Here is a 12,246-nt window from a genome sequence, read left to right on the forward strand (position 1 = left end):
CTTGACAGCATTTATATCCCCCTGCTGCTGAGTCATATGGTTGTTAGATAAGACTCATGTTGTTATCCTCGCTCACTTTCTCTCTCTCTATTTGACCTTTTAGTCATTTAGCAGACACTCTTATCCAGAGCGACAGGAGCAATTAGGGTTAAGTGCATTGCTCAAGGGCATATCGACAGATATTTCACCTGTAGGCTCAGGGATTCAACCCAGCAACCTTTCGGTTAATGGCCCAACGCTCTTAACTTTACCACCTGCCTCGTTCTTTCTCTCCCTCTCTCCATCTCTCCCTCTCTCTCAGGCCTCTGATGTGATTGAGGACCTGGAACAGACAGTGGCTCAGCTCAGACAGCAGCTACAGGACAGTGAGCACAGGAGACTGAAACAACTCGGGGTAAACTGTGTGTGTGTGTGCGTGCGCGTGCGAACTGCTTCATTCCACAACTGGAAGAAGTAGAAAAGACTATACAGATGTGTGTCCAGAGACCCATAACCCTCAATATCCTCTGCTGGATAGATTTTCAAGCAGATGGGTGTTTTGTTTGAATGTGAATAATGGGAAAAACACATCTCACATAAAAATAACTTGTTGTGCTTCTTTGTAGTTCTGTATGAATGTTTCAGACTTCCTGACTTGTGTTTTCCAGGACACAGAGAATAAACTTCAACAAGAGAAAGCAGATCTGCAGCACCACTGTGAGAAAAAGGTACAATCTCTATCAATAGTTACCCGCGCATCAAATCAATGTAGTTACCCTCATGTCAAATCAATAATCAATATTTGTGTCAATACAATACTCTCATATCAAATTGAGATATATGGCTGACCTCTTATTTAGTGTATAGGCTCAAAATAAACAAAGGCAGACTGTCTCACTTTGTCTTAATGAGGAGCGTCCTTTCCTCTGAGTCTTACTCTACATAACTATGTAGGCCTACCATGCCTAAAGTCAACTCTGTGAAACCTAAAGCCAGATCATAATTACATTCTACCTGCCTTTCCAGACTGACTGTGGTTCAATGGGAGAGATAAAAGCCTGGGACCCACATGGTCCTGGCTAGATCCCCTTCTACCCTTCCCTTTGATATGTTATGTCCTGCCTGTAAACTCAATGCTGTGATTAACAGGTCAGACTACTGCTGGTCACAGGGTCCACAGGGCTCAGTGGCTGTGGGGAGGAAGGGTGGAGTGGAAAGGTGAGGGGCATTTGGAGGAGTGAGGGTTTGACATTTAGGGGAGTTGGGGGTTCAAATCAAATGAAATGCATATTTAGCAGATGTTTTTGCGGGTGTAAGGGGGAGAGCTGGGGTGTGGCGTGAAGTTGCCCAATTTAAGGCCATAGGGGACGGGAGATGAAGTCTTGTCCGTCCGAAGAGCCATGCTCAGTCGCCCCAGCTAAATCCAGCAAGGACCTTAATTGCTGCCAGACAGCAATGGCAGCGACCCCTTTCTCTTTCAAGCCTCCCTTCAAAGCCAATGTGTTGTCATAAAAAATCCCCCATCTAATGAGTTGGTCCGGCCAGGCCAGAGTCAGGTGGGTGAAGATCAGGTTTAAGATGCAGGTCCACACACCTGGTTCATCTTCAAAGTAAAGCCTGCATGTTGAAGGGCATAGCAGTCAGTCATAAAGAGGGGCTGGGAGGGTAACAGGGCTGTGTGTTTCAGGTCAGGCACCTCTGCATTGGGGGACTGATACACCTGCAAGCTAGCTAGCTACTGAGTCTCTGTTAGCAGGGTCATGGTGAGGGTCAATGCCATTTCACCTTCTGTTGTTTAATCTTTATGTGACTGAAGTAAGTTGTTAGTTGAAAAAATAGTTAAATAGCTACATCAAATGTTTTGAGTGCACAGCCTTTCTCCATCTCCCAGTAAACTTGATGAAAGAATCTGTCTGCCTGTACATTCTTAAACGTCTATCAGGAGATGTGCCCAGATGGCAGCTTGATGATGGGTGGAGATAAGAGGTCAGGGAGAGGCAACCCCAGGGCCCAGGTGGATAAGGTCATGGAAAGGGGTGCTTGCTGAGAGATGGACCTGCTGTCATAGTGTCTGTCTCGGTTTCTACCCCTCACTCTCTCTCTCTCTCTCTATCTCTCTATCTCTCTATCTATCTATCTCTATCTCTATCTCTGTCTCTGTCTCTCTATCACACAGGTGCGTGCCCTACACAACGAGGCGGAGAAAGAGAGGGAAGAGACCAAGAAGAAGATCTCCAAACTTGAAGAGTCACTGAAGTGAGTAGCAAAACACTGTAAATCAAATGTCTGTTTTCTTCTTTCATTTCATCACTACTTGGGGACTTGCCATTCAGTTTGGTTCAGAACACATCAGAAACATGGGATTTGTTCACACACATCACCAACCCACAAACCCACAATTCCAGCTTATGAAAAATGTCTCACAGCGAGCCAACACAGGCTTCCATCCATGCAATTATACAATGATACAATCCCCCCAAAGTCACTGATTTAGAAAAATGCTTAAGCACTCAGACATTGGTAAGTGCTTGTTACAGGGCCCGGGATACAGCTATAATTTGCAGAGCTCACCCTTGTGCCGTAATTGAAAACTGCAGTGGATATTTGAAGCTATATCAAATGTTGTCACTTTTAGTCTCTCCATATGTTGCCTGTCTGACACATGCTGAAACATAGGAACCTCCATAGAGAGTTCTCAAATCTGTGCTGTGTAGCGTCCCCAGTTGTGGGGCAGTGCCGAATTCCGTATTGTTGTACACCTCTCCTGTCTCAGATCTACAATGGCCGTGTCCGAATACCCATACTAGCGTATTAAACTGCATACTATTTAGCACGCACCGTTTAGTAAATAGTATTTTTCCAAATTCAACCAGCCTGATAATAGATAATTTCTCTAAATGCGGAATAGAGTAGGAATGGAGTTATAGGCCTACTCAGGCTGGTTATAGGCAGACTATCACATTTTACCTACACTGAGTGTACAAAACATTAAGAACACCTTCCTAATATTCCGTTGCACCCCTCTCTTTTGCCTCAGAACAGCCTCAATTCATTGGGGCATGGACACTACAAGGTGTTGAAAGTGTTTCACAGGTGTTCTTAATGTTTATTATACTGTGTATAATGTAGTAGATCCATATAGCCCATCTATCCTATTTACAAAGAACTGAAGACAGAAACTGATAAATTGGGAACAACTGGACAGCAACATAATGATCATTGGGAACGAGATCAGAACGACTGCTAAGGCTTGATCCATAAATTAAATAGGTAGCCTACAAAAGCATACTTGATTTTCAAAAATTCACAATTTCTGTAATGTTGCATACTATTATACAAAAGAAATGTGCATACTCAAACAGCCGACTATTTTAGGATGCAAGTATGGGTATTTGGATACAGCCAGTGTGTCCTCCAGATGTGTAGTTAGCAGGGGTTAATGGCTGAACCCGGGATCACTGAGGCCGCACTGGAAGACATGGAAGTGGTTAGGACTAGAAAGAGGCCTGCCAGAGAGAGAGAAGAGCGCCTTGGCATACCTGGCCACTCTATTTCATGTCAATTAGGCTTTCTTTCGTTTTCTCTCGTTCTCTCGTCCCCCTCTTTCTCTCATTCTTGTTCTCTTACTCCCTCCCTCTCCATCCCTCCCTCCCTTTCTTTGTCTGGAATTAGTAAGAACCGCAGCAGCCTCGTTTGACATGTTATACAGTCTGACATGTCACCCACCCTGTGATCCTTCCCACCTCTGATGTCATTGGTTTTGTTTGTTACTTGTCTGTTGGCCGTAGCCTGTGAGATTCCACACCGCTACTTTTCTATCCTCACTTCATACTGCATCGTTTATAGTCATCACGTCGTATGCCCATATTTGGCAAGTCTGTTAACGAGCAGGTGACCTTATCTGTGACAAGGGGCTACGGGAGGAGCCAGGGCTTTGGCTACATCCCAATACTCTAACATGGCCTCATTTCCTGAATAATTTTACTTGAGACCATTGGTCATTGATGTAAAATCTTTGAATGGTCAAAAATATTATAATGTCGAACCAAATATGGGCTTTTCCTTTACTGGCCTCTGCTACATTATTCCAGCTACAATCACATCTCATCCCCATGCACCCCTCCCATCTCATCCCCCCTGCACCTCTCCCTCCATCCCGCCCTTCCTCTTTCCATTCCTCGTACATTTCTCCCTCTCTCCATCCCTCCCACCAGATGTTTGGCTGACTGAGCTCCTCCTATCAGGCATTCCCTCCTTTCCTCCTCTCCTTTCCTCAGTCGGCTATCGTTCCATTACAGTAGAGTACAGTCAGAGCTGACAGGCTAGGCAGGGCCAGGTCTAATCCAGGGCCTCCTAATGCTGCATGCATTCCTCACACTAATTAATACCATACATTACCTCATTACTGGCTCATACACAGATTACACTTCCTCTAATGAAAGTAGAATGTGTTCTGCACAATTAAAAGCTCACACAATCTAAGCTCACTCAATCCTAACGGCCCGGAACGCAGCCCCAGTCCCAGTTCTAGCCCCAATCTCAGCTCCTGCCCCAGACCAAGTCTCAGCCCTAACCTCAGCCCCCCAGTCTCCTAATGGCCCCGGAACACAGCCCTGCCCCAGACCAGGTCTCAGCCCTAACCTCAGCCCCCCAGTCTCCTAATGGCCCCAGAACACAGCCCTGCCCCAGACCAAGTCTCAGCCTTAACCTCAGCCCCCCAGTCTCCTAATGGCCCCGGAACACAGCCCTGCCCCAGACCAAGTCTCAGCCCTAACCTCCGCCCCCCAGTTTCCTAATGGCCCCGGAACACAGCCCTGCCCCAGACCAAGTCTCAACCTTAACCTCAGCCCCCCAGTCTCCTAATGGCCCCGGAACACAGCCCTGCCCCAGACCAAGTCTCAGCCCTAACCTCTGCCCCAGTCTCCTAATGGCCCCGGAACACAGCCCTGCCCCAGACCAAGTCTCAGCCCTAACCTCTGCCCCCCAGTCGCCTAATGGCCCCGGAACACAGCCCTGCCCCAGACCAAGTCTCAGCCCTAACCTCTGCCCCCCAGTCTCTTAATGGCCCCGGAACACAGCCCTGCCCCAGACCAAGTCTCAGCCCTAACCTCTGCCCCCCAGTCTCCTAATGGCCCGGAACACAGCCCTGCCCCAGACCAAGTCTCAGCCCTAACCTCTGCCCCAGTCTCCTAATGGCCCCAGAACACAGCCCTGCCCCAGACCAAGTGTCAGCCCTAACCTCTGTCCCAGTCTCCTAATGGCCCCGGAACACAGCCCTGCCCCAGACCAAGTCTCAGCCCTAACCTCTGCCCCAGTCTCCTAATGGCCCCGGAACACAGCCCTGCCCCAGACCAAGTCTCAGCCCTAACCTCTGCCCCAGTCTCCTAATGGCCCCGGAACACAGCCCTGCCCCAGACCAAGTCTCAGCCCTAACCTCTGTCCCAGTCTCCTAATGGCCCCGGAACACAGCCCTGCCGCAGACCAAGTCTCAGCCCTAACCTCTGCCCCAGTCTCCTAATGAGATCCAGTCAAGCCTGTTTACCGTACTCTACTCTCAACTAGGGCTGTGGCCGTCATGACATTTTTTCAGCCGGTGATTGTCAAGCAAATAACTGCCGGCCTCCCGGTAATTGACCGTTAATTAACATAAACACATTTAGCATCTTCTGACTTCCACACATAGCCTACAAGCCACTGATGCAGATCTTTGGAACATCTACGTTTTAAAAAAAGTATAAGATATCCATGTAATATAGCCTACACCTTCACAATAAAGCCATTAAATATTTTAGACAGGTCTAAAGAAGCATGATATGAATAAAATGTAGTCTAGTTTAGAAGAACACAATAGGATACTCTATTATGTTAAGTCCTGATCTGACTATGCAATATGGCTGTGGGCTACACTAGTTCATTTAGCAGACAAAATTTGCTTAGAATTCCTTGGAATTATTCTATATTATTTTATAGTATGAAGAATACAATTGAACATAGGATATTTTATCCAAATGATTCGAGAGGGTGCGCACATGCATCTATTTTGTGTTGAGCTGTTAACAAAGAAACTGGTACTCCTATATGCTTCATTTAGAATTATTTATATAACTTTAGTTGTGATACAAATGTTGGGCTATATGTTTTGATTTTTAATGCATTCTAAGGCTACGTGATGCGACTCTAATGATGATTTGAAAAAATCTCATGAAAAGCTTGAGCTCTGCCTAGTTTTTTTTGCGCAGTCTGTACACACTTCATCAGTCTCTCATTCACAATTTGAGTACTTAATAATGCCTTGAATTTCCTGGAGCATCCCCTTTGTGTCCCCCCTAAAAAAAATCCATGCCTTTTGCGGCCCTTGGGCTGAATATAGTAATTATAATTCCCTTCTCCCGGCTGCGTGCTCCAAGCACCTCTCACTCACATGGCTCTCTCAGATAGCTCAATTCTTATTAGCCAATGCACATTATGTGATTGGGTCTTTCTCACAGGCTACAAGTGAAGACAGACACATCGGTGAACGCAACTGTGCACGTCCTTATTCAATTCCGATGTGCATATTAAAGATATTAGAAAAACTGTCCACATTTATTTTTCATCAGCCCACAAGATGAGTAGGCCTAACGAACAGCAAAAGCACTAGCCTATGTCAATCTACTATCCCCCATAGTACAAAAGTTGACCTATTGTACTCTGTGCCAGAAATAAATATTCCAAACATAGTCTGGGACTGTTGTGGGATGCGATAAATCCCAAATTAATACAACCACTGAGGCAACAGATGAGAACATTTAGCAAAAATGTTGATAAACTATTTGGCTATTTTTTCACATCATAAGCGCAGCAATGTGCACACGGCAGTAGGCTATAAGCGCAAATATTCCACTAGCAGGAAAACCACAAATGCGATTATGCATGTAATTCTGGTGAATTTCTATGTTGAAAAATATCTTCCCCAAACTTGAAACTCACGCAGCGGCTCTACACCCATTCTAATGCGGATGAATGTGCTTAATTTTAAGAAGTTATTTGGCCACTTTAGTTGTGACACAAACCTCATCAAAACTTATAGACCTATGGGCTAGGCTATATGAGGTATGATACTGACCTTATTAAAACTTATAGACCTATGGGCTAGGCTACATGAGGTATGATACTGACCTTATTAAAACTTATAGACCTATGGGCTAGGCTACATGAGGTATGATACTGACCTTATTAAAACGTATAGACCTATGGGCTAGGCTACATGAGGTATGATACTGACCTTATTAAAACTTATAGACCTATGGGCTAGGCTACATGAGGTATGATACTGACCTTATTAAAACGTATAGACCTATGGGCTAGGCTACATGAGGTATGATACTGACCTTATTAAAACTTATAGACCTATGGGCTAGGCTACATGAGGTATGATACTGACCTTATTAAAACGTATAGACCTATGGGCTAGGCTACATGAGGTATGATACTGACCTTATTAAAACTTATAGACCTATGGGCTAGGCTACATGAGGTATGATACTGACCTTATTAAAACTTATAGACCTATGGGCTGGGCTACATGAGGTGTGATACTGACCTTATTAAAACTTATAGACCTATGGGCTGGGCTACATGAGGTATGATACTGACCTTATTAAAACTTATAGACCTATGGGCTGGGCTACATGAGGTATGATACTGACCTTATTAAAACTTATAGACCTATGGGCTGGGCTACATGAGGTGTGATACTGACCTTATTAAAACTTATAGACCTATGGGCTAGGCTACATGAGGTATGATACTGACCTTATTAAAACATATAGGCCTATGGGCTAGGCTACATGAGGTATGCGACTATGATTTGAAAAAGTCGCAAAAAAAGCATTCGCTGTTCCTTGCCTTAAGTTGGGTATCATTCACCAGTGATAATATATCATTCATATACTAAACAATATATGTATGCAATTTATTTTGATTTAGAATGGACCATTATCATGTGCCTGTCTCAAAACAGGGGCAGCAGAAAAAATACATGTCTTCTATGCACTTAAATAGCGAATGGAGGACCCTTTTCAAGTGGTTCATTTTCCTGCCAGCTAGGTAGGCTATACTGCTGTATAGTAGGCCTAGCCTCTAGAAAGCTGTTGAGATCCTCCTCTTTTTAATAGAGGCCATCACTCTGTTTTCTCACGCAATTGCATAGCCTATAGAAATGTTTACGCAACATGAGCTCATGGTCTGTCATGAAGTATTTGATTAGATTTTCGATTACATTTGCATTGATGTCAGAGTGGGACAATAGTGTGCTGAGTACCAGGCAGTTAGTACGTTTTGCAGGCTACTAATGACCATCAGCAGCATCAGAGCTTGGAGGAGCTTAATTACCGTGACTAAACTGTCACATGGAATTTGACTGCTGTCATGACTCGTGACCGCCGGTGTGGAAGTAGTACAGTCTCCGTAACAGTCCTACTGTCACATGCTTGGTAAACAACAGGTGTAGACTTAACAGTGAAATGCTTCCTTACGGGCCCTTCACAACAATGCAGAGAGAAAGAAAATAGAGAAATAATAGAAAATAAAAGTCATAACATAACATGGCTAAATACATGGGGTACCAGTACAGAGTCAATGTGCAGCGCACGAGGTAATTGAGGTAGATATTTATTTATTTATTTAACTAGGCAAGTCAGTTTAGAACAAATTCTTATTTACAATGACAGCCTACCCCGGCCAAACCTGGACGACACTGGGCCAATTGTGCGCTGCTCTATGGGACTTCCAATCACGGCCGGATGTGAAACTGTAATCTTGAAAATGTGAGGAATGTGTGTTTCTATGATTTTAATGTGAGTTCTACACCTGACATGTGAGTTTGATGTGGTTATTAGGCAGGAAATGCATTGAGGCTATTGTCAGGTAAAAACCCATTGATTTCTCAATCCTTTACATTCCACTGAGATCTGAATCGATAACATTATTCATATCGCTCAGTTCCAAGGACAAATATTCCCTGTGAAGACTAGACGGTGATAAAGGCGCATTTTAATGCAGATTCGCTTGACAGAATGAATACATTCTCCTATCATCTGTCACTGGTGTCCCAGACACGTGAGTGGATGTGAGAGAGGACGCATTTGATGAGGCAGCAGACGTAAATCTGGACGCATAAATTATCACTCTGCTCGGTGACAAGCGGGCCGGTCTCTCGTTAGTGTTAAACAGTTAGAAATAGTGAGTGTCGCATCAGAGCTCTGAGCTAATTAATTAAGAACTCAGTCTGGTAGGGTGAGAAGGAACGCCCTGCACACACACAGATGCATTCGTACGCACGCACGCACTGGAAAGATTTAGCAGTGGCCCTCAGATCCTCAAAGTTGCACAGCTGCACCATTGAGAGCAGCTGTACGGCCAAGTACATTAGTGGGGCCAAGCCCCCTGCTATCCAGGACCTCTATACTAGGCGGTGTCAGAGAAAGGCCCCAAAAATTGTCAGACTCCAGCCACCCACGTCATAGACTGTTCTCTTTGCTACCGCACGGAAAGCGGTACCGATGCACCAAGTCTGGAACCAACAGGACCCTGAGAAGCTTCTACCCCCAAGCCATTAGACTGCTAAATAGTTAGTCCGGGTGGCTATTGGTTAACTATTTAACTTTAGAATTTGTTCTAAACTGACTTGCCTAGTTAAATAAAGGTTAAATAAAATAAATATCTACCTCAATTACCTTGTGCGCTGCACATTGACTCTGTACTGGTACCCCATGTATTTAGCCATGTTACCATTACTCATTGTATTTTTATTATTACTTTTATTTTCTATTATTTCTCTATTTTCTTTCTCTCTGCATTGTTGTGAAGGGCCCGTAAGGAAGCATTTCACTGTTAAGTCTACACCTGTTGTTTACCAAGCATGTGATGAATAACATTTGATTATATTAGAAAATTTTATTTGACACACACACACACACATATACACACACACACACACACACACACACAATGAGAGTCTGATGTGATGTCTGCTACCTACTTGCTGCCGTGGCAACAGTGAAGGCCTTCAAAGATGATCCAGGAGAACTTCAAAGCCACAGCAGGACTGCACGCAGGTGTGTGTGTGTTTATGTGTGTTCAGTGGCTGATAGAGGAGATGGGAGGATGAGAGATGAAATTAAACAAGTTTAAACCTCTCGACATGCCCAACAGGCGCTTGGGTTTATACCTTAGACAGGCTGGCATCTTTGTAGATTGTATGCACTGTGCAAACATGGATATGTGTGTGTTTGGGTCCTTTTTTATCACACCATGTTTCATTGTGGATCCGACTAAAGTATTCCGACGTGTGTCTCTGTGTTTGTGCTTCCGTTAGTGTTTCTGCATAAACACTTTACTTTCTGCGTAAACGCGGGACAGCGGCAGCAGGTATTTAGTTTGTTTGGGATCAGGAGAGTTGTTTGTAAAAGGAAGGTGTGATCTACACTCCTCTGAACCCTCCCAAAATAAAGAAGACAAGGAAAACCTCTATCCCGCCATGCAAATGAGCATGGCTGCATCAGTTAGATTTCTACGTCTGCGTCGCTATAGCAACAACATAAAGAACTACAAAGCAGAGAAGAAAACCTGTTTTCTATCTCTTCTTTCATCCCAGTGCCGTTCAGATCATTAGCATAGAGATGGAGGGATGTGCTGCGGACAGAGAATTGGGAGAGGAGGAGAGATACATAGGCAGCCTGCTCTCCAGATGAGCTGCCTCCACAACAATGAGCTCCTAATGGCAGTGGAACATCAACAATAACATCAACTAAATGCTAATGAAAGGAGAGAAACAACACACCCTGCCTCAGTGCCTCCACCCTAGCATTTCCATCTATCTTAAGAATCTGGTCTTCTCCTTGGCTGGGGGTGATGGGGCTGAGGGGGGCTGCTGGATGGAGGGGTCCAGGGAAGGTGGGGATGGAAAGGGTGGATCTGTGAAATGGATCTTGGGTAATGGAAAGCTCTACGTGACTCAATAGTGGAAGTCCCCTGGTGGCCATATAGACTGGCCTAGGTTGAAAGAGGGTTGTTACCACAGCTCAATACTTTACACCAGAACAAAGGTTTAAGGAACCAGTGGGACCTGATCAACTGTTTAGATATGTTGAGTGCCTGATTGGGATGTGATTCCATCTGTGGAAAGGCCTACTACATTCAGGTTAACTAAATCAGTCACAAAGTAAGAGAGGTATTCAGTGTAAGATTGTCTCTTTTCAAATCAAATGCTTGGTAAACAACAGGTGGAGACTAACAGCAAAATGCTTACTTATGGGCCCTTCCCAACAATGCAGAGAGAAACATTATAGAAAGATAATAACCCAAGGAATAAATACACAATAAGTAATGATAACTTGGCTATATACACGGGGTACCTGTACAGAGTCGATGTACAGGGGTACTAGGTAATGGAGGTAGATGCACTACATGACCAAACGGATGTGGATACCTGCTTGTTGAACGTCTCATTCCAAAATCATGGGAATTAATATGGAGTTGATCTCCCCAGAATGAGTCAGTGGTGCTAGGGTGTGAGAGGGGTAGTTGGGCCACCAGCCAGTGGGTTGACTTCTGCAGGGAGAACCTTTCCCAAGGTTGTGCATACACTACATGGCCAAAAGTATGTGGACATCTGCTCGTCGAAAATCTCATTCCAAAATCATGGGCATTAATATGGAGTTGGTCCCCCCTTTGCTGCTATAACAGCCTCCACTCTTCTGGGAAGGATTTCCAATAGATGTTGGAACATTGCTGCGGGGACTTGCTTACATTCAGCCACAAGAGCATTAGTGAGGTCGGGCACTGATGTTGGGCGATTAGTCCTGGCTCGCAGCTTTCCATTTCATTGAAAAAGGTGTTTGATGGGGTTGAGGTCAGGGCTCTGTGCAGGTCAGTCAAGTTCTTCCGCATGATCTAGGCAAACCATTTCTGTATGGACCTCGCTTAGTGTATGGGGGTGTCATGACGTTGGCCTGGGGGTAGGTTTATGACAGTCATAAATACCTCTTTCCCCCTTTTTCCTCTCTACCCTACTGATGTGACATTAGAAAACCCCTTGGTTAACATAGAGATCAGAAGGTGGGGGGAAATGAACTATATTCTGGTAATCCGACCAATTGAACATATGTGGTGGTACTTAATGAATATGATGTCAGTTCGGTTGTCATCTGATACATTCTCATCAATGATAGGATGACATAAACTCTACAGTGGAAAGTCTACACATCAGAATTATCGGATTCACAT

General features: G+C 44.6%; 1 protein-coding gene across 2 annotated transcripts in view; it reads left to right on the forward strand.

Moving 5' to 3' along the window:
* Positions 1-12,246, forward strand: part of cep112 (centrosomal protein 112) — a 211,250-nt gene that overhangs the window by 57,701 nt on the left and 141,303 nt on the right. For both annotated transcript variants that reach the window (XM_036941515.1, XM_036941516.1), the window contains exons 15-17: positions 302-394; positions 648-707; positions 2,156-2,235. In XM_036941515.1, the coding sequence (XP_036797410.1) occupies positions 302-394; positions 648-707; positions 2,156-2,235 (233 nt within the window). The remainder of the gene's footprint in view (positions 1-301; positions 395-647; positions 708-2,155; positions 2,236-12,246) is intronic.

The sequence above is a fragment of the Oncorhynchus mykiss genome, chromosome 13 (assembly GCF_013265735.2).
Source record: "Oncorhynchus mykiss isolate Arlee chromosome 13, USDA_OmykA_1.1, whole genome shotgun sequence".
Classification (NCBI taxonomy): Eukaryota; Metazoa; Chordata; class Actinopteri; order Salmoniformes; family Salmonidae; genus Oncorhynchus; species Oncorhynchus mykiss.